Here is a 26,781-nt window from a genome sequence, read left to right as displayed (position 1 = left end):
GTAACTCCGGTGAGCAACCGTGTGACGGAGTTTACAGGAAATTCTTAATAGGCGCCCACAGGGAAAGTGCGCCAATCGATTACGAAATCCGAGACCGAATATCAAAGGAATTTTGAATGCCCAGAACTATCTAAAGAGTGAGATGTACCATATATTGTGGGAATCTATAGTTTTTAATCCTGATGAAGGTGTTGGCTTGTAAATCAAGTTGCCAAAACCGAAACGCGTCAATGCCATTTTGAATTGGGATACGCTAAGTCATTGGACTATACAACTTCTCCATCTTACAGATATTTATACAAATTTGGAGTATGATTAACTTAAGTCTGACTACTGTGTCCCATTCTATTTTAATTTGAAACGTTTTTATGTTTTATTCCCACTGTGTTATGATTATTTGTATGTATTGTGATAGGATATATGTATAATTGCTTTCATTGTGAATTTGATTTTTATTAATCTATACTACTATTATAAAGGAAGAACTTTGAACCTTTGAGGCGGGTAAACTCGGGAACCACAGCGCCAATCCACACACCTGATACATCGTTGTAATCGTCAGCGTGTGCAGATGGACATAGGCTATATAAAAGTAATAAATATACGGTATTTAAAAAATGTGCCGAAAAAAAAAGTAGTCCCTTGGAAGAAGCGCCAGCCATGGGTAAACTCGGGAACCACAGCGCCAATCCACACACCCGATGCATCGTTGTAATCGTCAGGGTGTGCAAATGGACATAGGCTATATAAACTTACTAAATATACGTTATTTAACAAATTTACTGGAAAAAAAAGTAGTCCCTTGGAAGAAGCGCCAGCAGCGACGTCCGTGTTGACGTGAGGAGCGCGGGGAGGAGCGGCGTCCAGGAGCGCGAGGAGGACCGGCGGACATGGCGCACGGAGGAGCGGCGTACAGGCGGTGAAGAGCGGCGGACAGGCAGGGAGGAGCGGTGAGCGGCAGATGAGGTAGGTTATTTATTTATTTAGTTAGGAGCGGTGAGCAGCAGAAAAATGAAGCAAGAATGACAAACGTGAGCAAGCGGAAGCAAACGGAGCATTACAAAAGTGAGCCAAATGGTGCATTACAGGAGGAAAAAGTTACGTGTGTAGGTTACAAAAGCGTAGAAAGTAAACAGAGGTATAGGAGGAAAAAGTGACGTGTGCAGGTAGCAAGAGGAAGCAAACGGAGCACTACAAAAGTGAGCCAAACGGTGCATTACAGGAGGAAAAAGTTACGTGTGCAGGTTACAAAAGCGTAGAAAGTAAACAGAGGTATAGGAGGAAAAAGTGATGTGTGCAGGTTACAAAAGCGTACAAAGTAAACATAGAGGTGTAATACTGCAATATATGGAGGAAGGCTCCGGGGGACCCACGGACAACGTCGGGGTGGGCGAGGGCCCTGACGCCTAATTGCTCCCGGACAACGTTGGGACGAGCTGCTAGTGTTATAATAAATTGTGTACATTTTTAATTTCTGACTATGTTTGCATCATCTTCGCTCTTGCTTAAATTGAATGGATTGAATTGATTGCTGTTTGGTGAGGCTGAAAGTGTTTCTTCTAGTTTATAAATTGTCCAAAGGGGACACTATATCTGACATATTGACACCTTTTGGCTTCAATGGCAGGAGACTAATCCACATGGCATTCCCTTTTCTCTTGCTCTTTAATTGTTCCTCCTACATCGTCTTCCAGTATGAAAATTCATACATGGGGTAAGGTCTCTACCAGCATTTTTGAAAGTCTGTTGCAGTCCACCGACATTATAAAACGTGATATCATCACTGACTTTGGACAAAAACTATAATAATTATATCTCATTTGCCTTGGATTCCATTGCTGCCCTAACTTAAATGCGTTGGGCAAACCGTACACATCCACGGCAGAATATTCTTAGTGCAGAGGACGGGAACAGTTCAGCCACCACAGTGCACATGAAAATCCTTCTAGTGCAAGCACCAGAAACTTTTTTCTTTAAAACAAATTTGAGACTCAAGAGAAACACGTCCACAAACGGCCCATCAAGCCTAGTTCCAGAGTAAATAGGGCAATACAGTTTTTCAACCATCCCACTGACACCAACATTGCAAAAATCGGTCAATTTTGATGGCAATACTTTGGAGTGCTCACACAAGTGCAAGAACACAAAATAGTAGAACATTTGATATTGTTAACTGATTTTTTTTTTTGGGGGCTTCCAAATGGAAACCAAGGTGAAAGAAAGACGACGTTTTTCATAATGTTCTCTACATCACTTATTAGTATGGGTGACCGCCAAAGTCAGAGATGGAAAAATTACCACTATTCCTAAACTCAGTATCTTGGGTACATTTGAAAAATGCAGAGGCTTCCTTCCTACACATTTTCATTAATTTGATTTTACCATAGTAACTGAAGCATAGCTAGTATATTAATAAAAATCATTATAAGCTGGTGATCAGGCACCCAAAAGTAGCGTAACAGTTTGTTACTTTCGGAATCGGACACTGGGGAAAAATTACAGATGAAGACATTGTCAACTGTTTTTATTTTTTCCTACTATTTTACATTATTTTTTACCTCAACAAAAAGATTCGTCGGCTAAACCATGAGCAATCTACACAAATGACCCCTTTCTGAACTCAGACATTTGTCTATTTTTCACATTTGTATAACGTTCCAGGCTCACCATGGGTTTCACATGTGGTCCACCACAAACCGCACATAGGCTGAAACTATAAAAATTAAGAAGAATGGACTACTCCTAACAGTACAAAAACAACTCTATTACTGACAACTGGAAAGATGATGATCTTAGCACAGTAAACCTTTTATGGATGCCGTTTTTAGTATACAAAAACGCTTTATTACACAGCACTTTCTGCCAATTAAAAAAAAAAAATGCTGTATTTTAGTTATTTTCTTTGTTCCCTCTAGTTGACCCCACAAACCCTGGGTACAATGCATTTGTCTTAGTCTCAATGGAAGGCAGCTGTAGTTCTAGTACTTAAGCTGCCTTCCGAACCACCACTACAAATGACCATTACAAACTAAAGGGGAAACCCAATCACAGCCAAAGGTCAGGGTATAGTATGATATGCGAAAAAAATGCTCCTAGACTGATGTGAGAAAAAACGCAACGTGAGGGAAATGTATTATATGGGGCCTGCCTGGTTTATCAACCGCTGGTAATCAATACTATTAGCGCCTTAAGTGAGTACACTCCATAATGGTGACCGAGTATAAATTTCTGACCTGGAATGTGCGGGGACTGGGCACTTGTACTAAGAGACACAGGGTGTTAACATGATAGCGGGGCTGCTAGAGTAGCCAAGAACTGGCGAGGTCAGATGCATCATTCTTCCTATTCTACATACGCTAGGGGTACCATGGTCTGGGTGGCGCCGGGCAAACCATTCACTGTGACATATAGTAAGTCTGATGTAAATGGAAGATATGTGACGTTGCGTGGCTCCCTGGATGGCAGAGAAATTGTCATACTGAACACTTATGCTCCCAATACAGATTATCCCTCATTTTTTCAGGTCACTCAGGAATTATTGTTTTAACAAAGTAGATGCCCCGTTTCTATGGATGTGCGACTTTAATTGCGTGTTGGACTCAGCCCTTGATAGATTCCCCCCAAAGGCTGGCACAAACCTAGAATGTCCCAAATGCTTAGCAAGGTCATGCATGATTTGGGTCCTCATAATATATGGAGGGAGGCGCATCCTGCACTTCCTTTGTTTACCTGCCAATCCCAGGCTCATGGAACGCGGAGTAGGCTGGATAGAGTGTTGGTGTCGGGTGCACCAGCATTTCCTGAGGCGGAGGTAACTCATTTGGCACGTTTCTTGTCTGATCATTCACCGGTGCGATGCACGGTGAGGTGGGGGACTTCTATCCTGGACCCTAGGCGTCAGAGGTTTCCGCCTCACCTCTTGGAAGATCAAGTGGTGAAGGCTGCATTAGCACAGTCGATCACAGACTATTTAGAGACAAACTGAGTGGGAACGACTGGGAGGGACATCGAGTGGGAGGCTTTAAAAGCAGTGACTCGCGGTGTGAGTATGGGGCTCGTGTGCAGGGTGAGGAGACAATAGCTTGGGGAAGTTGATAAGGAGGCGAAGATACTGGCCGCAATACAGGCGGAAAGCCCAGTAGATCCGGGAACGGGCAAGAGGGACTGGGAACACCTGGAGCGCATAGCTGACATCTGGGACAGGCTGGACAAGTATACCCTGACGCGTTACCACCAGCGGCTGAATGCTGAGGGCGACAAGTCGGGTCGCTAGCTGGCCTGGGTTTAACGAAGGGAGCAGGCTCCCATGTTGACCACCACCTTGAAAGCTGAGGGAAGGAGAGTTGTCCATACCAGGGCTGGGTTTTGGAGGTGTTCCAGCAGCACCTACAGCGGGTCTACACTGCAGACCCTGGAGTAAAAGCGGACAGGTATGTCCCAATTGTTGAGAAGTTGGCACTTCCGCAGCTTTCGCTGGAGGGTGCAGAGGAGCTTGATGCCCAGATCACCGTTGAGGAAGTGCAGGAGGCACTTTGAGCCATGCCGGGATAAAGGCTCCTGGGGCGGAAGGGTTCCCTATGGCTTTTTTGCCTACTCAGACAGCTGATATAGCCCCTTCTCAGGTGTATGAGGAGGCCTTTGAGTTGGGGGTGCTACCACCCACAATCTGCAAGGGCAAAATCGTCATGCTCCTTAAGCCAGGGGGGGAGCACCCACGATCCCTCAGCATATCGACCCCTTACGATGATTAACTCGGATGTTAAAATATTATCCAAAGTTCTGGCCACTAGACTGGCCACTCATATGACTCACTTGGTTCATGAGGATCAATGTGGGTTGATACAAACTCGTTATAAGGGCATGAATATCAGGAGGTTGTTACACATACTACATGAAACACGACAAAGAGACGAGAACTTTGCCCTAGTTTCAATGAGACCTGGAAAAGGCCTTTGACTCTGTGGATTGGGGGTATCTATTGGAGGTGCTCAGGTTAGCTGGATTTGGACCGAGTTTTAGAAGATTGGTGCAGATCCTGTATACAGCACCTAGCTCTAGAGTCCGGATGGGTTGAAGCAGGCATGGCGAGTGGAGGCTAGAGAGGGGGACGTGTCAGGGCTGTCCGCTCTCTCCACTGCTGTTAGCTCTGGCAATTCAGCCCCATGCGATTTGGGTACGTAGGGATCTGGCTGCCTAGGGTATCAATGTTGGCGGAACATCTCAGGTAATATCTTTGTATGCAGATGTATGTCTCCTCACCCCAGGAAGCAGTACGAGCCTGCTACGGGTGATGGAGGAGTTTGGAAATTGTTCGGAGTGGAGACTCAATAGGAGCAAATCTTTGCTTTTTCCTCTGGATCGCTTGGCTGGCCGCTGCGTGGAGTCGCTCCCTCAACTGGGACTGAGATGGGAGTCTGGGCATTTTAGGTACCTGGGCATACAGGTGGCGGGCGGGGATTCATAAGTATTACAACTCAATATTTATAAAATGCTGGCGGTATAAAGGGGTTCAGTTGGCTTCTGGAACACTTTACCACTCTCCTTAATGGGCAAGCTGGCGATAGCCAAAATGGTGGTACTGCCTTGTTGCTTTTACATATTACAGAATACGTTGTACCCCATACCTAGACGAATATTCAGGGCCCTGGACTCCCTGTTGATAGACCTCTACTGGGCGGGATGGCGCAGTAGAGTGGCGCTTGCTACTCTGAATCGTACGTACGATGGGGGTAGACTTGAGGCTCCAAGAATGGATCTATAATATTACGCGGCCCAACTACAACACAATGCTAGGTAGTTTGCTGAGGGGGACAACGGGGAGAAACGGCTCCTTTGCAATAGAGTACCAGCCACTTAACTGTCGGCTTTGTTTATGGAAGACGCAGGTGCCTCCGAAGCAGCACTGAATGTGGCTAGGCAGACAGCGAGCGCATGGCAGCTATTTGTGGAGCGAATCCTTTGGCATGCCCCGTTCATTGAGAATTGACATTGTGGGAGTTGACACCGGTCCAGAGAGTAATGGCCAACATGTCATTTTGGGCGTGGCAGGAGGGGGGGGGATGGGAGTCGCTCGCAGACTTGTACACGAGGAAGTGCTTCATCACATTTGTACAGGCTTGCAGAGATTTTTGATTAGGGCAAGGACAGTATTTACAACAAGTTGCCCTAGCCAATATATTTAAAGAAATATGGCCCACATATCCCCTGATACTGCAACTTACAGAGACACTAAATATCATATTTGCGTGTGAGACATGCAAGCGTATTGTACATCTGTTGTACAGAGCAAGGAGGACAGACACCGCTGCTCCCTTTCCTGCGTGTGGCAACAGTGGTAGTTCTGGCTCCAACGCAGTAAGGCTGCGCCAATACAAGAATCAACAAAGAGATGCCAGTACTGCACTTCAATTCAATATTTTCTACTAATTGAGTAACAATCCTCAATTCGGAAAGACCAATCTTTTAGTCTAGTTTCTTATGAACACTTCTTTTTATTTTGGATTTTATTTTTTATATATTTTCTATTTTTGTTGGACTTTATTTAGACAAAAATTATTTCACAAAAAGAGAGACTTGAAAGGTATATACAAAAACATCCAATATATACAAAGACATCAAAAAATGTCACAACTCAAATATAATGTATATCATTTTGCAAAACATTTGGTGGACGCATTAAACATTCAAAAGACAACATTGAGTGCACTTAGAGACATAAACATACAAGACTAGACGAATTGACGACACATTGACAAAGATAAACTGTTCTAAAGCAAGTGTAAACGCCCTGTATTGGATAAAGTTTTTTGAAAGCAGGTGCGGATACTAGTGATTAGTACAGGATTTGTTCGTGCATATTTTCATACAATAGACCATCCAATAATTCAATTTTTAAGTTGTAATCCTGGGAAGATTGGTCTATTTGAGAGAACGGAGGTAAAGAGAACAGGGGTCGACGCGTTTCGAATCCCTTATGTAGCAGGGATTCTCATCAGGACCGTGAAGACTCAATCTGTATTTATGATTCAGTGGTCGGTCTCCCAAAGAATTGACTACTCATGTAGATAGATAGGCAATATGACCGCGTGGTCAGTTTTTTGTTTTTCAGTTTCTTCAAACAATTCGGTAATAGTTCCTCAAGTCTCCTCCATACGCGTCCACATCCATCACTGACGCGCCGACCACTGAATCATATGTTGAATGACTGACAAAAAGGAAACAAACCATGGTATGAGCATAGTGGCTGTTTCTTGGTAACAATAACACTTTCCCATTCAATGTTGGAGAACTCTTGACGGACCTGTATTAGGGGGAGGGGGGGGGGGACGCCTTTCTTCCTAAATGTGCTCTAGAATTCTGCAGCCAGAGCAGATGGACAGGCCAAGTAACAAGTAAAGAAATGATGGGAACTGACAGTCCTGATCCCTGGAAGAGGTATCGGAATAATAATCTGGAGTGGCTTTTCTTGCAGGCTCTGCTGTACTTTATATATTTGAGGAAGTTTTAAACTTTTTTTATTTTTACTAATTTTACACAGATTTAGGACTATTGTGAACTGCTTTATTCAGCGGTTAGCTTTTATTTGAGCTTTGTTGAGGTTTTGTTTAATTTGGTTGCTGAGCTTGGGTTTTTATGTAAAATTGTTGGTATGTTTGCTGGTCTGAGCCTTGATGCTAGTATGCTCAAAAAGTTGTGTGTCACACTAGTTATAAACAAACAAATCGAATACTGCCCCCAGAAAGAGTATTTTACAGCGTCACTGCCAGCGCTTCACTACTTCTAGCCATGAACACCCAACTGAACTTGAGCCCCACATGCTGCAATGATGAACCAACGACCAGAGATAGTTGCTTTTTCAAGATTGTGGAGTCGGTGGCCTTCCGCTGGTTATAACTATATAAGAAAAAAAACGAAATTATGTCAACGTCCCAGTCCCATTGCTTCATCAACAGCAACTATAATGGCCGTCATCATCCTCTTTTCTGAGCTCTTCCACTACATCTGTAGCGCATGTTAAGGGGCTAGGCGTCATCACTCGGGTCTACGCGTTTACACTACTGTTGAAACCTGCAGACTTTACATTGCACCACTCCATTTGTTTCCAGGGTGCAGAGCAATTGTAGGTCTAGTTTGCTTAAGCTATGCTAATTCTCTGTAAGAAGGCCTTGTGGATTAATATCTGGGAAAGCAGCATAAGGGTAAGAAGCTTTCTACAGGAATTTCAATAGGTGTAAAAATCAAAACCATGTTTCTGGATGCTGCTCCTCGTGCATTCAATCAATCAAGTACAGAGTAAATTTCAGAGTTGTGACTATTGTCCTCATTGAGGAGTGCCTCAGTAACTTTGGGGCATAAGGGGAAGAAATACAATTTACATGTCAAGAAGAAATTGTTGATAAGCTAACTGCTAATAATTCCTCAAATTCAATTTCACACACACACAGAAGTCCTTAGCTCTTGCATTTATTACCAATTCAGATAAATAGGTAACTGAACCTCAGTCTCTTTCAAGATACCCCGAAGCAGCAACTATCCTAAGCGGCAAAGTAAAGGTTGGGTTTACAAGGCTCCATCACATAATGTATCAATCCAGGGTACTAGGATTGTTAAATGTAAGTAAGGTCAAGGGACCTAGATTACTCTAGCTTGAAGCACATTCTGGGTAATAATCCTAAAGGAATTCTGGTTTCACCCCACGTGCCACAGAAATGCTACCATAATGCCCATGGCCTGCCTCGCTGGGCCCTGGATTACTGCCATCAAGAGGGCAGGGCACCTGGACTGGACAAGGTAGACTTATGCCAGATGGCATTGGCAGCCAACCTGGCAATCTTGGCAAATGTCTGGCCTGGGATCTGAGTACACTGGGATCACTGTGCCTTAAATGTCAAAGATCCACAATCCAAGACCACCCCTCCTCTAAAACATTCCCCCCATTGGTGTTCAGCTTAGGGCAAAGAGAATCTTACTCTGAAAAAGAGGCAGGAAATGACATTGCAAAGACATTTTCTTTTGAAAGGAAGTTCCCTTTCATTCTAAATCTGCCTATCCTGAAGCCATTTTCCCTCTTCCTTAACCAATTAAGTTGCGGTTTTACATGCCTGTTCTCATTTTAACCATACGAAAGTAAACCTCACCAATTACCCACTTCTGTTTTGTCAGTTCAGACTTTCTCTTCCATCCTCACCTCAGTGTACCTTTCTTTACTCCAATTTCCACTTACCTGCCTTAAATTGAACTTAAGGTGAAGCAGGTGTGATATTTAAAGGCTGATTGTGTGCTACACATATCAATTAATAGTACTAATACACCTAACTAGCATAAGATAATGGCACAGGATAAAATGCATGAATACTGATAAATGGTTTGGAAGAAGAGCAGTAAGTGCAAACGAGTATATTCTTAGTGGGGGACCCACCTTAGAGGTGCAACCCAGGGACACAAACGTTAATGTGATATACAGCAGGCTCTCCCTACAGATACAACCACCGCCCCAATGGGATGTCCACAAAAAACCCCACTTATATCCACAAAGGGAGAAACCTTAAACAGGAACCCGGTATAGACATAGGAAAAGTGCCACGGGTAGAGAAGCAAACTACATATACAGCAGGAGCATTCAGAGGAAAGACGGCAGCCTTCATATACAAGCAGACGTAGGCAATCAAAAATATATAGATTTAAAAGAATATTCATTACATACATAAAGAGTAGTGCAGAAGAAGCAAAGTCAGGGATGAATAGAAAGACACCCTGGGGTCTATTCACAAACTGCATTTTGTAGTATGTAAAGTAGTACCACAGAAGTATTACTCACAAACCTCGAAATGCTATTCACAAATTTAAGATGGAGACCTCTACCTCTTCTTTGTTTTCTGTATAGAGTTCTCCGTACATGAGGGTTTCCGTTTTCTTTGTATGCGTAGGAGAGTTAAAGGGGAGAAGCTTGAAAATGCGGAACACTTACAATAAATGGGAGAATTTAGGGACATTTAAGAAATGGTTTAGGGAGAGGTATGTTAATGCAAACCCACAACCACAAAAGAGTAAGATCATTGATATTCACAAACCACACTTATGAAGTTACCCCAGTCCTAAAGGTGTCAAAACAGATTGCATATTTAATATAAATGTTAGTAATGTTTTTAGTTAATTGTTTAAAAATGATTACTTATGAATTTCATTAAAGTATTTAATTTAATTATTCAATGCACATGTAATTAATGTGCTGGATCATTTCATTTTATTAGTTAAAAGTCTAAACTAAATATTTAAAAATATTTTATTTAGTTTGTTTTAAAATATTTTTACAGGAATAAAAACTTCTATATTTTTCCCTATATTTTTCCATAGGTAGATCTTTGCCACGGTGGTCGCGGTCCCCACCTACATCTGCAAAGTTACTAGTAGAAACGTTATACTCATAAGATCCTGTTGTAAAGGGTCCATCCCCTCATTTGGCCTAGATGTCAATCTACACTTGAAATTAGAAAATAGCTAAAAAGTGTATAGTCATACCAAGGTGTAATGGTGAATATACTAGTGGATAAATAAACGATTACCTTTCTGGGTAGGTCCCATTAAAATGTAGATCATATGTTGTGGTGGGGCAGAACCCACTCTAAACAAAAGAAGCGGTATCAAATATACATCTAAAAAAGTGGGTGGCCATTTATGGTGCTGGAGTATAACTTACGTCAATTACATTAAAAATGTGTTTGATTATTTTTTAATAATATTCATTTATTTTTTTAATTACGTTTATTTGCTTTTAACATGGAAAATACTTGTGTTTAAAACACATACACACACATTTAACCTAGGTGTCAATCTACCTTTGGAAGTGGCGAATAGCAAAAAGTGTAATGTAGAGCCACATAAAGGTGTAATACAAGTGAGTAAATATACTTTTCCATTTGTGGATAGGTCCCATTAAACTGAATATCATATGCAGCGGTGTGACAGAATCTACTCTAAACACAAAAAGCGGTGTCAAACATGACCAGTCATCCTTTGATTACACACAGGTGCAGTGACAGGCAGATACATTTTCAGAGGCGGGCAAGAACCCGATAGTAACAGAAGACGCAGTGCCAGCGATGGGCAGGCGGCCTACAGAAATACCAGCAGTTGTCTGTGGTGGGAAGGCATCGGAAGGCGAAGGCCCCAGGTGGGGGTAAAGGTTTCTCAGTGTGTGCTGCCGAGGCTCCCAGTGACTCCCTGCACTTCATACATAGCAATGAGTGTCATGGCGACGCGAGGCAGTAATGGAAAATCTTACCTGAGGATATGGAAATCTCCCGAGAGCAAGCTGTGGAAGGAAAGCAGATTTGACGAGTTTAAAGATTTGCATGTGAGGGCATCACTTCCACTAGACAAGTCCTGATTAAATTGAGAGAGAGAGAAAGGGAGATCATACAGGTGTGGTAAGCAGTGGGCCGTGAGCTACACCTCAAATCATCACCGGTTACGACAAGGCAGCAAACCCCCCCAGGGCATTAATGTTTGTCAGTAATGGCCTCTATCCTTCCATAGGGAGTATAGCCTGGGCGGAAGGCATACGTAATAGTTCTCATCCTCCATCCCTGAATAATGCTCTCTCGCTCTCTCTTAAAGACATACACAGAAACGTATGCGATGCGTCGTGAGACCGTGTTCTATAGCATGCACCATCAGTTTAAAGCAAGGAAACTGCGCATCCCTGTAGCACAGGTTCAGTTGAATAATTAATGCACTTCCGTTCGTTCATCTGGGAGAATGCTGTAAGAAAATCAACCTCAGCACAGTCTATGCCCAGATTATCGCGTACAAAACCAATAAACATACAAGTTTATAAAGTTACATTTATTCATACCAAAAGACTGAAAGAATTAAGAGTAAACACACAAGAGATAGATAAATATAAAGCCACTGGCAAGGCTAGCTGGACAGTTTCCAGTCCGAGACCCGTAGGCTTCGAATACTGGCAGGGTAGATGCAGCAGTTCAACCTTCTGAACTCAACATGAACCTTCTTAGATCGGGTAATACACCAAAACCGAGAAATACATCAGTTTAAATAAATAACTTTCTGGCGATATACATCAATAATCATTAACAAGAAGTAAAGATAGACTGAAGAGAGAGAAAAATACGTAGATAAAGAACTAAAGAATAACAGAGAGAGACAAAGATTCTTAAAAAACATGTCGCTTACCTTATGTGATTCTCTGGTAGATAGAGAATCTATTGTGGATTCACCATCTTGTGAATATCTCCATGTGCCAGACAGGAAACAGAAACTCAAAAAAACAGCGCTCCTGAGCACCAGAAGGTGCCGCTGTGCAATGTCATGCAGACTTCCTTCCACTCTGGCAGTGACAAGCAGAGCCATGTACAAGTGCCACCCATGCATGGTGACACCAGTTTCTTTTAGAAGTTGGTCCGTCCTCTCATACGCAGAGTCCATCCATAGATGGAATGCAGATTCAACAGAATGGGGATGTGGGAGAGCACTGAGGACGCTGAGGTTAGATATAGAATCCACCAGTGTTACCAAAGGTAAGTACCTTGTTTTTGTGATGGATACTTCTAACCACAGATTCCTCACCTCGTGTACAAGATACCAAAGCAGTACCTCCCTTGGTAGAGGGTCTGTGGATTGACTCATATCAAAATGTGCTGCCAGATCGTACAGACAAAGTGCCAATCCTGACAGACCTGACTAGCAAGGTACTATTGCTTCGTGAACATGAGCACTGATGCTCACGTAGCAGCTTTACAGATACCCTAGACAGGCACTTCAGGCGCCAACGCCAAGGAAGGTGCACCAGAGGGACCTGAAGCTCATTTAATCAACATGCTGGTGTTACTGCAACCAGAAAGACAGTTTTTAAGGTCAGGAGAAGCAATGGACAACTGTGCATTGACTTGAAAGGAGTTCACTTTAGGGCAGTGAGAACCAAATTTAAGTCCCACTGTGATAACTCAAAGGGCTTTAGAGGAAATATGTGGCGAACATTTAAGAAAATACATCATAGGTGATTTGAGCAGGGACAGCTGGTCCAGCATATCTGGAAGGCACAGAGGGCCGATATGTAACATTTCACAGTGTCCACTTAAAGTTTGTGCTGCGCCAACAAGACATCCAACAGTTTTGCTTTTTGCCGGCTGCCACACCAAGCCACAGACTTATCCCAGCACCCTGAATATATTGATTTCATGTAAGGGCGCCTGGCTGCCAGGGTTACATCAACTACTTTGGAAGGGAGATCAACTTCTGTCTCTCAATCTCCACACATGGAGGTGCATGTTGCGCAGTGCCTACTGTGCTGCTGTGATAGAAGGTCCTCCATAAGTGGCAACCTGATCAGAGGTTAGATGCTCAGACGCAGAAGTTCCAGGTAATACACTCTCCTGGCCCAATCTGGAGCCACTAAGATGACGTCCTCTACCTGGAACTGAGTGATCCATCTTGGGGGCTGCGTGGTGTTCTCCTAAACAAGATTGGGAATTTTGTGAACGACTTGATGGCATGCATTGGCCATATTCTATACTCCCCCACGACGTAGAGACTTTCAGAAATAATGTCGCAATTGGAGTAATCGCATACGATTGACATTTGCAGATGCCTTTTGACTTTATTTTAACACTGACGAACCTGAGTATCCTGTTTTTTGCCTTGACTGACTTAGCCCGGCCGGGTTGGAATTATCACCGGCTGAGCGACTACCCTTACCAAATTCATGTTTTCACAGCCCTGAAGAAGTCGCAGCGCAATTCTCCTTAACGCGACGAAATACGTGTCGGCTGGCTTGTTCGCCGTTCATTGAGTCTGGCAAGCAATTAAAAGACTGAACTTTACACTAACATCATTTCAAGGCATTCCCTTCCATCTGGAGAATACCCTTTGTCTCTTTCTACACCAGTGTTTACATTGATTTGATTTTCTTTCATGTGTGCCTAGGTGCTTGGTCTTTGTCTGTTCTGTGTAGGTTTTTGCCTACACTCATATGAGGGGTTATAGGGCTTATCCCCTTGCCTAGCTGCACCATACATACCATTTTGTGAAATTGTACTTCATTGCGTATATTAGCTGAGCGCCTTGAATAATCCCTGACCTAAACACCCTTCTCTCAAGTTTAAGATGACTTGGGCCTGGTCATTCCTGATCTCTTTTAGATCTCAAGACAGGAGAGGTAGCAGCGGGAAGGCATACAGGGGTCCTGTGCTCCACTCTAGGCAGATTACGTCAATGAGAGAGAGCCTTCTTCGGCACTCCAACATTCATAAGTGTTGAAACCGCACATTCTCAGTGCGGTGATGAGATTGAATCAGGGCTCTCCCAGTTGATGGAAGATGCCCTGCACCACCTCTAAGTTTATCTGCCATTCCTGATCTGGTATGCGTCGCCAGGAGAGTTCATCCACCCTGATGTTTAAATATACTGCCAGGTGATGCATGATCAGGGACATGCCCAGATGATTCAGCCAGGTCTAGAGCCACAAGGCCTCGTAGCACCGAACCCGGACACCACAACGCCCTGCTTGTTGCAGTACCACATTGCTGTGGTGTTGTCTACAAGATCCTGCACCAGCCTCCCTTTGATGTTAGCAGGAAGGCCTTCAACAACAAATTAATTGCCTGCAACTCCACCGGGTTGATGTGGAGGTGGGCTTCTCTGGAAACCAGAGACCCCTGATCTCCACCTCTCCCATATTTCCTCCCCAACCCTTAATGAGCATCTCTCACAGCCATCAACTATGAATGGAGTCATTTTGTTGTATTCTCTGAAAGCTGGATAGAATCCCAACATGTTTCCCTGGTGCTGAGCCCACTGAGACTTCAAATCTCATCACAGAGCTTGCATGTGCCATCTGGCATGGTCGCCGAACACGATACAAAAGGCCAGTAGACCAAGAAGCTTCAGAGCTATCCTCACTGAGACACACAACGGAGGCTGAAACAATGGATTTATAGCATGCATGTTTGGGCTTCTTGATCCGGAGGGAAGGCACACATGCTCATCGCATCCAAGATGACTGATGAAAGGGAGCCTCTGCATAGGAGTCAGGTGTGACTTCAGCACGTTGAATGAGAACCCCAACGTTCTCAAGAGGTTCGCCATCTTCTTGAGGTGGTACATGACTGGCTGTGGCAAGCCCGCCTTTAACAGCCAGTCTTCGAGGTAGGGGAAGGCTGGTATCCCTGAATTCCGAAGATGGGAAGTGACCGCTGCCATCACCTTTCTGAACACCCAAGGGGCACTGGTGAGGCTAAAAGGAAGCAAGGTAAACTTAAAGTGCTCATGGCGTACCTTGAAATGTAGTAAACGCCTGTGGGCCTGCAGGACAGGGATATGAAAATAGGCATACTGCAGATCCAACACCAACATCCAGGATATAGGACAGATAGAACCTGGGCCAGCTGAGCACTTTGAATGTCTCCTTTCACAGGAAGATATTAAGAGGCCCATGAGCCAAAACAGATAGAAGGCCTCCGTCCTTCTTTGGCACAAGGAATAATTCCCAGTCCTCTCTTCTGAGGATAGAACCCTCTCAATGGCTCCTTTGAACCAAAGAGCCTGCGTCTCCTGGCACCAAATAGCGCCAAGACACCTACGGGCATACGCTGCGCTCTACAAATCTCAAAAATAAATAAATAAATAGACAGTTAGTTCTCTGAAAGCTGCTCTGATGTAGGTGGCAGGTGTGGCAAGTCGAAAAAGAATGGTGGGGCACAGCCTTATTGGACAATTTGAAGGAGCCACTTGCAAATAGCAACTGCGTCATCAATGAAGGAAGGGTGTGATCCTGCCACCTACAGGATGGTTGTGTGCCTCTAGGTGCACACTGTAGGTGTTCTGAAGTTGTTACCGGGGAGGCAGAGGATTTGGGCATACCCTGGCACTGATGGCCTAGTCTTTGTCTGTTGGAAACTGCCAGGAGGCATCGTAGCCGGACCCTGCTGATACGTGACATCGCAGGCATATCCCTGTAAAGGGTGCAACTGTTAGGGGAATTGCAAAACTAGGGCCGAAAGACCCACAGAGTGTACCAGGTCTCAGCTTGCTTTAAAGCATTCTGGGACAGAGTCCACTTATTCACTGAACAGGCAGGAAGCATGAAAGTGCCTGTCCCTTACGGATGCCTGGATGTTCTCGGAGAATCCTGTAGCTCGCATCTATGCATAGCACCAAAGCATAACACTCATCCTAAGAGTGCATCATAGACAGTATCTAGGCCTGATCAATGACAAACTTGGCTGCATCACAATAATCCTGAGTGGTTTGGGTCAAAGTAGCCTGTAAGTCATCTGGAACTTTAAGATCTTATCCGCCATGTCCCAGAGTGCATGGGTGTACTAGCGACCCAAAAGACAGCTGGGATTTACCGACCAAGGCTGGCTGACAAAACATCCTCTAACCAAACAATTCTATATATTTGAATTGTCTGACCAGAGGAGAAGCAGTGAAGTTTAGGGTTCACTTTTCTGGTAGACGCCGGCATCACCAAACTATCAAGTGAGTTATAAAATCAGGGTCAATTGGTGTTGGTCTGTGGCGATTGATCGGAGGGTCAGAACATGGTTCAGCGCAAGTGCCCAAGAGAGTATCAATGAGGCCCTCATTGAAGGACAGAAGAAGTTCAGTTGGTGCCTGGCCAGGGTGAAGAACCTCAGTAAGGTTATACGTTTTTACATCCATATTGGGGAGGTAGAGATCATGACTTTGGCAGCTCTCCTAACTGTAGCAAAGGATGCATTTTCTTCAGATGCTAGTCCAGGAGGAGAAACCAACCAAGTACTTGGTGCACAATTGAGTAAAATGGTGAGTAGAAGTCAGAGGGCTTGAATATTTTTTTTAACAATCTTTATTTGTTGCTGTCAGTATTACAGAGAAAAGAAAAGAACCAACAGTAAACAGTTGCCATGAAAAACCCAGTCACAGGGAGGTACTGTAAAAAATCCACAATACAACCTGTGAGGGTTCACTATAGATAGGGTAATACCCAACATCCTGCACCCATGCACAAGCAGTACATAGTATAGTGGTATTGTGGATTCACGGGGGGGGGGGTGGCGTAAGGATCTAAACAGTAGTCAATACAAAGGAATCACCACACTCATTCACGAAGGCCTGCTGTGAACCGGAAGGATCTAGGAAAGCAGCCAACAGTACATCCCAGACCTCTAGATTCTCACTCTGTTTGTCACTCTGGTCTGCACTTTTTCATTTTTATTTTCTCACCAACAGACCATCTGGCCATGTCGCCCTTCCAGCGCCTCCAGTCAGGGCCTGCTGTGCCCAACCAGGTGATCGGGAAGCCTCGTTTGGCAAAAATGAGGAGTAAGTGTGGAAATTTAAAAGCCATTTTCTGACACTTTTTAAGACAAATGATCACCAAAATGCAATTTACTGGGATTGTCGGGCAGGGGATTTCTCACCACTGCTGTACCCTTTCAACCACCCTCATCCAGAAGGCGTAAACAATTGGGCAGTACCAGTGAGTGGTGTAAGAAAGAGGGCATAGGAGGGTGACAGCGAGGGAAGTACTGTGGTTTGAAAGGGTTTATCCTGTATAGCATGAACGATGTTATGTAGATACGATGCAGAACGCGAAAATGCATGAGCTTTAAACTAGCATTGCTCGAGACGGACTGTACCTGGCCACACATCCTTGCCCTGTGTGGTCCTCAGTTTGTAGCCCAAGCTCTCCATCCCAAGACGCTCTAGACAGGGGCAAAACAGGCTGTTTGTCCACTGAGAAGGCTATATACAAGTGAGTGACCAGGTGTTACCCTCCCCAAAGTCTAAAAAGTGTGTGAATTAGTCGGGCTGCAGGGAATGAGGTTTACTAAGGCTTCCTCCAAAGAGGGAGGTCTTGAATATTGGTTGCACCATATTGGGATCAGGGCATGGCCTTGACAAATTTGGCTGGGAGTCGGATATCGCAAAAGGTTGTGGATCCTCCTCCGGCACCAGCAGTGTTGACATCAAAATGAACGCACACATTTTGGCGCTGGACTCAAAACCTCTACCAGCGCCACTGCAGTGCCTGAAGTGGGTTTGAGGAGTATAAATGGCACCAACGGTGTATCCGCCAGTAGTAACCAGAATGAATCCTTGATGCTCGAAGGCGCATCAGATGGTGTCGCAAGTGTGCCGAATATATGCTGTGTTACCTCTCTAAAGGTTTCAATCGGCTGCCACATGTTCAACAGACCCAGAAACTTGGGGTACATCGCGACCAAGGTTAGAATAGGCTCCGCGGTGGAAAAAGGAGTGAGAGCTGGAGACACGATGATGCCCTTGCACCTCCTCTGGCGATCGAGAGTCACTGGAAGTGACAGAGTCCCATTTGGACTTCTTGTGCTTTTTATGGACTTTAGGAGTGGGAGTGGATTTGCTGCTCTCTGAACTTCAACCACGTTTGGGACCTGCGTGGAGTCTTGCTGCTTTGCCACATAGAACTTCACCTCAAGTTCTCAGATGGCTTTTGGATTCATCTGAGCACAATTGTCATAGGTCTTGGAGTCATTCAGAGAACCCAACAACCAGAGGCACATCTTCTGAGGATCTGGCACAGACCTCTTTTTCTGGCAGTCCTTGCAAGGATTAAAACCTGTAGTGGTAGGTGTGTGACATGTTCCCTTGCGCACTGGAAGAATTCAAGAGTGGAAATCATTGCAAAAACATCTCTACACGGTATGAAGAAAAGAAGTTCCGGATCCTCGTCTGAAGGCCAGGAAAGAAAGTAAGTGACATCAGCATGCATGGGTGGCACTTATATGTAGCTCCGCTCATTACTTCTGGAGTGGAACAAAGTAAACACAGAGTCGCACGGCACCACCTACCGGCATGCAGGAGCACTACTCTGAGTTTCCTGGTACAGTCAGATGAGTGGGGACAGTCACAAGGTGAGGAATCTGGGTTAGAAGTATCCATCAGAAACTATATACACACACACTGATGTATAGAGAGATTAGTCCATTAACAAAAAAAACGATTTCAGGCACATGAGTGAGTATAAAATTGTCAAAAATAGAGGTGAAAATGTATTTGGACAGGAGAACTGGTAGATAAGAAAGAAAGAGTTCAGTATAAAGACATATAGTGAGGCAGACATTCATGAGAGGCCATATAAGTCAGTCAAGAGTATATTTCAAGTTCCACCCACCAAATCTTTATAAGGCAAATGGTGAAATAACATAACAAGCCGAAAAAAATATCATACATATCAAGCAATGTTTAAACACTATGGCGTAGCAACAAGACAAAATGATTATCCAAAGGGCAAATAATCTTGATTAAAAGCTCCAATTATTTAAAAAATGATGCCAATGAGATTATAAAACGATATACGACAACAACTTCTCAAATGTGTGAAACCATAGGCTTATGTTTCATAGAACGGTTAACCCACACCTCTGCATTACTAATGGGCATCAGAACCCAATAACCATGGTTCGGAAACGGCCATTACAACGAAGCCTTTACAACGAAATCGTTAACCACGCATGCAGTACAACGCATGCGTGGTTAACACGAAAGCCTTTACCACGCATACCTTTACTACGAGGTTTGTAGTAAAGGTATATGTGGTAAAGGTAAAAAGTTAAAAAAGGGGGGCTTGGGGGGGTCTCCCCCCCAAAAAAGAAACTCACCTGAAGTCACGTCGGGAATCAGCGTCGTTTAAGAGAAAACGGAAAATAAACTTCCGCTTTCTCTTAACGACGTATGACGTCACCACGCTAGTAATTGTGGTAAATGTTATGCGTGGTAAACGAATTCCGTTGTAACGCATGCGTGGTAAAGGCATGCGTTGCAACGGAATTCGTTGTAACGTCATATATTCGTGTGAACCATGGGAGTTTGCTTTATTGTTTTGTCTGTCGGTATTTCAATCATTGCATTCCTCAGGAAGATTATTCCAGGTGAGGACATAGTCCAAAATAAGTATGGTCGCAATGCAGCTTTTTCTCTAATTTTGTCATGGTGAAATGAAATCTAATGACAACATGTGTGCACCCTTCAGCAGCCGCAATGCACGCCGTAAAAAAATTATTTCAACTGAAAATAATCCTGGGCTATACATATATATCACCCTAGAATTGTGAGCTATATGCTGTATCTGCTAAGGTGTTAGGAAAATAAATCATCAGGAAATAATCGAACCCCCAAACCTATGAGAGAAAAACGCTTGACAGCTCCTTCTCTATGGGTCAATGCTGAAACATCCTTGCCAATTTGCTTTTGCCACCTTATATCATCACCAAGGCCTGCTCTAAGATAATGAAAGTCCTGAATCCTTTCCAAAACAGTAGAATACATTGTAATAATAGATGTGAAAGAAATGTAGGGACTGGAAGCCATATAATTTGTTTCTGCTTTGATGACAATCAACTCCTTTTCAGGAACCTCATATGAGATGAGAAAAGAAAAGTTGCTAGGGGCATCTCAGAGGGTCCAGATGACAGATGTGTCTCAAGATATTTTGTATATAGTGAAAATAAATCAGGGGCTAAAACACAATCCCAGCTGATGCGGCCGAACTCTCTACAATTTTTGGTCTGGTCTCCTGATTTCTACCCATCATATGTGTGCCTTTTTCCCAGTAAACAGCATCTCAATTGCAGTCAATAGCTCCTGAGTGGCCTTAATCTCTTTTGAACACGAACCGAAACACAGATATTAGAACATTAGAAAATTCACTTTTTAAAGCAAAATAAGCTACTTAAAACACATATGTTAATTTGCCCTTTTGTGATCAATGAATCACTGGAGTGGGTGTTGTTATTTTCACCTGGAGTCATGGTTACAGATCAGGAGCATTTTTCAAATATAATGTTCACTTCAATATGCATTGATAATCTCTATTGTTTTAGCTAGCACAATACACATTTATTATGTTTAACGTATCCCTTATATTAATACTGTGTTCTATATAATGCAGTTTGCTTGATTTTTATAGGCTAACTGAAATGTATTTAAAACAATCCAGAGATCTTGGGTCATCCCTCCAGACAGCAATCTCAGAGATAATGGTTAGCCTGACACTGCATGTTTCTGACCTTTACATTTCTTAGTTTGTCTCTGCCTCCTTCTCGAGCTTGCTGTTTAGCCCGTGTTTTTTTGGCTGTTACCTTTGATGGCTGAGCACGACCTGTTTCCTGCAGCAGACAGGCAATACCAGTTTTTTTCCTGGTTCGGTTGTTATCTGGACATTGCCAGTTTCTCCCACTTTACTTTCATAATTAGGAACTACCTATTTCCATCTATTTCTTCTGCCTGGTTCTAGTGATTTCGGGGTTCAACAGATTGCACCTTGCAGCATTTTCTTTGCTATCTAACATCAGGTTGTGGGTCAGCTGTGATTTGTAAATTCACTTGGCCGGAATCCGCCTATCATTGCCCTACTTTAATGCCTTTGTTAATGTACACCACTAAAGTGCCCTCTGCCTATTCCCTATGATATTTTGTATTCCAAATATTTTTATTGTATTTTTGAAAAATAAAGCTAATTTCAAACAAAGAATGAACACATGATACACCATTATCGACAAATCACAGTGGTAACAAAGGCAGTTGTAAAAACAAAATGTTTGTTTCAGTTCAATCCACGGAGGGGTCCGAGTCACCTGGACATATAAAAATAAGGGTCATGGGCACACTGTTCATGAGTACAAATAATAGGAACCATCATTACATCTTTCAGGGCTCTTTTCCCACTTCAACAGACTGCATTCTCTCTCCCTCTGCCCCCCCCCCCACCTCCATGCCATAATACATGATCCATGGTGCCCATATCTTCTGGAATTTCCGAGGACAGCCCCTAGCCTTGTATGTCACTTGTTCCGCCACCATATACAAATCTAGACATGTTTTCTACTCTTTCAATGTTGGTATTTGAGGGGCCCCTAGTATTTCGCTATTTCTCGTTTTGCCACCACTTGTTCCCAATGATATGACACTTGCAGTGGTGGATTTCCTACTGTGGCATTCTTACCAACACTTACAATCGGTCCTTTTGTCTATCTGGCAACCCTTTTATTGGTTCTCTACATATTATACGCCGTCTTAATGTAACATGTAATTGCAATTACAGAGTAGGAAAATCTTTCACTATTTTACTTAAGTTATCTAGGTGGCATCTTTAGTATTTTACATTGGATATTTGTTCCAGTCTGGAGTTTGTATGCCTTAGCCCCCCATGCTTACCCGTCAGTTCCCCCTACTGAACTGGTAATCCGTATTCAGTGTTGTAGTTTCATATATAGTTCTGGGAATGATCCTAACAACAGTATGCTCACTGCCAATATTGACCTTGGGATAAAGTCTCCCATTTGCCATGCATGATAAGGATTTTACTAGTCACCGAGGAATTCCCTGCACACATAGAGGAATGAGGCCAAAGGCAGGGTTTCTTCTCTACAATGTACAGGAGAGAATATTTTGCTCCTTACAATACCTGGTCAAACCACCACCCTATCCACACACTGCTAAAATCCATTTTGTCTCACTGTTTCATATGAAAGAAATAGGATGTTTGTAGACATGCAAAAAAAAGAAAGAATCTATAGTGCAAACATAAACACATCAAAAACAGATATCAGTATCAGTTTAATACGAGGTAGATTTTTGTTAAAAATTGTACCTCAGAATATTTAGAAGCATGCAGAAAGGTTCTATCTTTCCTATAACTAGCTATAGTGTAAAAAAAAATAAGGTGCAATTAATATTGCCTATCTGTCTATCAGCTTATCACTGTTCATCTAGAAAAACAGACTAGAAGGAAAATCCAGGTTCAGTTTTCCATGTTCATACAGAAGCTTTAATTATGTTGTCAGAACCGAACTGTATACGTTATTACAGTTGAGTCTAATAAGGAAATTAGAAACAGGCTGTTACACAGGGATTACATGCTTCGTTGTATTATATAGGCAACAGTACTATTGGGGGTAGAAAAAGGTTCTTTTTTCCCTGTTTTTACAGGTTTTATTTCTTGCCTAAGTTGTGAGCATTAGAGAACATTTTCAAGTCTTAATTATGAGGATGTTATTCATATGTTTGTTAGGCAGTAGTGTGGCAAAGGAGGCCTTGTACCACCAAGCCAGTAGGTGAAAATACACTGTATATGTTGTGGTAAAGAAATGCAGTATAATAAAAATGGATGATATTTTATCATTGACAAAAACCACTTAAAATCGCTACAGTAAGGGGAGACCAATATGCAAGGAAAGCATGTAGATTGTATCAATACAACCATCTTAAGAGCACTCTGATAAGATTTGTTCACCACCACAGGAATATTTATGCTATTAAAAATATTAGGCAGTATAGAAACATAACAAAATGTATTACACATGTTGAGAGTTTAAAATCTGAAGAAGGTTGGAGCGGTTCCATATGATGAACGTTCAAAAAGGGGAGGGGAGGAGAAATTATAGCTCTGTGTGAGCATTGAAGTAAGCATTGTGTACATGAAGGCCTTACTTTAAATGAGAAACACTAATACAAAAGAAAAAAAAAGGAAAAAAGCAAGTGGAGCCTGAGGTTTTTATAATTTTCAGGGCACTGCACTACTGAAGTAATCTCACATGTTTGGTGGCTGATGAAACATTAGAGCAAGGGTTTAAACACCATCTTGTTGAAGCATAGTAATATCGGTAAGTACACTGGAGCTATGTAATAATCAATGTTGCCTAAATGAAGAAACCAATGTATGAAGACGTGATTATGAATAAATCACAATAAAGGAATACCTGTTTTATACTGCATTGAAAATTATAAATGAAACACTATAGCTAATAACTGAATGGGGTCGTTCTGCCCCAAAAGCCTTTACACTAACCGATTCGTACCCAAACCAGAACCCTCAATCAAACGCTCACCACAAACACAGAACCCAGAGTCCCACCCAACACTAAATTTCAACACAATCCTAAACTTAATCCCAACCACAACCGTTCACCAAACCTACAATGCTTAAATCGGTGATAAAAATATGTTTCTAACGGATAGATTTTCATTATTGCTGTAAACGTAAATTGCCCAACCACTTTGCTTCAATAACTTCCCATTATTGTAGTTTATTATCTTCATTTTCTTCAATTGTGTGTAAAGTCTAGTGTATCAATAGTTCTTATGTGTGAGTTGCAAACGTCATAATTCGGGCAATGAATGAAGAGGAACCAATTAACCTTTACTGATATGGTTCCTGTACCACAGTCGTAGCTGGATAGAATACAGGGGGCTCTCCCAATCATACAATTCTAATTTAGACATAAACATAAATAACGGCACAGGTATGGTTGAAATATAGCACGAGTGAAATTCTATTTTCAGAGTCTTATAACTGTATCATCGATTATGTACTCTAAATAGAGTTTTGGAAACTAGTCCTTTAGTGAGCCCCTGTATGCCTTTCAAACAATGTGCAGTTTGTTTTCAGGTGATACAAGTAAGAGCCAGATCACATAGTTTTCATTCGTAGTACACACATGCTGCACCAGACCACATCCATTTTACAAGGCAAGCACACAAACAATTTATGCAGTCTTTTTCATGGAGAAACTGAAAAGTGTGCATATCTTTATTCGTTTTAAAGCAGTGTTTTTAACAGGCGTGCTTAATCTTTGTGTGATTACTATGTAGTCACAAATGGTGTAATTAGCACACATACAGCTTCCAATGCTATCACATCAGAGGTAAGATTACTTTTATTGTAAATAAAAAATTTATCTGCATCATGTCTTTGCATTTTGTAGGTCCCCGCAACACGCATCTGTGGTCCAACAAAATGATGCATGTGCTTTTCATTCTTTTTATTTACCGATCCGAGTTGGATCTGTGAATAAAAAAAGAAAATAGAGACAAAGCTTTTCTTTTTTTTCAAAGCAGGGGAGGGGAAAGGGGAGTGGAAACATCACAGAGGGTGGGAATGGGCTGAATCAACATGAAAGGTATGGATGGCAGAAGCAACATGGATGGCAGAAGCAACATAGAGGGGAGAAGCAACGTGGAGGGCAGAAGCAGCATAGATGGCAAAAACAGAAGTACACAACACAGGTGAAAGAGAGCAACGTAGGGCATGAGGGAAGAGGGTTAGGAGAAGCACACAAGGATAAGAGCAACAAGGGGCCGGGGGAGCTGCACACATGCGAAATAGAGCAACATGGAGTGAGGAGAGAGGAAGAAAAATACCCGAGGGAGACAACTGGAAAACACATTCACCCTTATGGAGTTCTTAACCTAAAAGAAAAATGGCAGCAATTCACCACTGAAAAGCATGGAATTTTGAAAGGCACTTGAAGGAACGAATGAAAAGCAGTGGGTGTGCTGAAAGATAAAGCATGTCTCAAAGAGACAGCGCATGCGCTGCCTAGGCGAGACCATAAAAAGTAAGGCCTGAAAAGTAATCAGCAGCAGGAAACTAGTATTAAGACAATGCTCTGGGGAGGAATCGACAGAAGAACGATAGTCCACACAGGTTAACAAATAAAAAGTAAGCAAAGTGACAATAAAGCCAACCGATAGTAAGCAATGGGCAGGCTTCAAGCCCACCATAAGCAGACTATTGGTCATTTCATAAACAGGCAGCTTCTGCTGGCTAGTAAGCAACACTGAAAATAGTTCTTTTGACTTCTAGCACTTTACAATTCATGTTTTTAAGTGCAAGCTGGGCAGAGGGGCAAATCACATGTTTTGTTTATGCAATTTTTTATGCTGAAGCAAATAACTTTTTAATGTAAATAATTGAATGGTGCCGCTATCTGGGAATTTAATTTAGTGGACGATGGACATTATGGGCCATCTGGGAACTGGACTCATATGATTTTTAAATACGTAGAGGGGAGATTGGAAAGGGGAAGCTTTGAGTGGACAAAAGAGATGCAGCTTGGACCAGACAGGGATAGTCTTCTAATCTAGGAACCTACTGTCATCAAAGGTGAAAGAAACTAAATGTTGAAATACATCAAAATACTCATTAATGTAATTTTACTATAGACTTCTAATTATTTTGGGGATGGCAAGCAAGAGAGGTTGTCGCAGAGAGCAAATTATATATATATATATATATATGTATATATATATATATATATATATTACCTACTGGCGGTCGCCAGTAGGTATATATAGTTAGGATTTTTTCCCTATGGGATTTCTGAAAATTCTATGTCGAATAACTTTGGCGTTTGTGGACGGAATCGGCTGAAATTTTCAGGAAAATGGCACATTTTGTTTCTGAGCATCCCCTGGAAATTTGGGGGGGGTTCGTCAAGGGGGGGCTGAGAAAAAAGGGGGGTCCCAAAACGCGTTTTTTGCATTGAGTTTTCCATAGGGCGGTTGGCCTCACTTTTAGCTCGAACGGCTGAATGGATTTGCACGAAACTTGGCAAAATTGTAGGGACTGTTAGCCCGATGTGCCTTTGCTAGGTCTCAATATATGTGCTTCAGTGGATTTTGAGAAATTAACGTTTAAATCAAGATATATATCTGTAACAGCGCTCCGGGCAGCGATCCGGTCCGCTTACTTTTCGCTTATCGGAACTTTGCGCGCAGAAAGCTGATTGGCTCTCCGGTGTCTGTCAACATTCTAAACAGTCCGGAGCGGCCGCCATCTTGTCTCTCGGTAGGATCGAGAGAGAAGAAGAGGTGAAAAACGAAAGGGGAATTTAATGAAAGGGGGCAAGGTATCCCCCTCTTGACCCCCTAGGAATGTTGTTGGGGTTATTAAAGGGTCCCGTGGGGAAAATAAAAAAAAAATGATTTTTCACGGTAGAAGCGCTTCACGGGCCGCGA

The 26,781-nt window shown here is 42.8% G+C and overlaps 1 protein-coding gene across 2 annotated transcripts in view; it reads right to left on the bottom strand.

Annotated features, from left to right (window-relative positions):
* MAP2K5 (mitogen-activated protein kinase kinase 5) overlaps positions 1-26,781 on the bottom strand; it is a 1,222,966-nt gene that overhangs the window by 296,038 nt on the left and 900,147 nt on the right. For both annotated transcript variants that reach the window (XM_086958013.1, XM_086958012.1), the window contains exon 17: positions 11,282-11,311. In XM_086958013.1, the coding sequence (XP_086814139.1) occupies positions 11,282-11,311 (30 nt within the window). The remainder of the gene's footprint in view (positions 1-11,281; positions 11,312-26,781) is intronic.

The sequence above is a fragment of the Lissotriton vulgaris genome, chromosome 2_1, assembly GCF_964263255.1.
Source record: "Lissotriton vulgaris chromosome 2_1, aLisVul1.2, whole genome shotgun sequence".
NCBI classification, from domain to species: domain Eukaryota; kingdom Metazoa; phylum Chordata; class Amphibia; order Caudata; family Salamandridae; genus Lissotriton; species Lissotriton vulgaris.
This window is presented reverse-complemented; position numbering and strand designations above follow the sequence as displayed.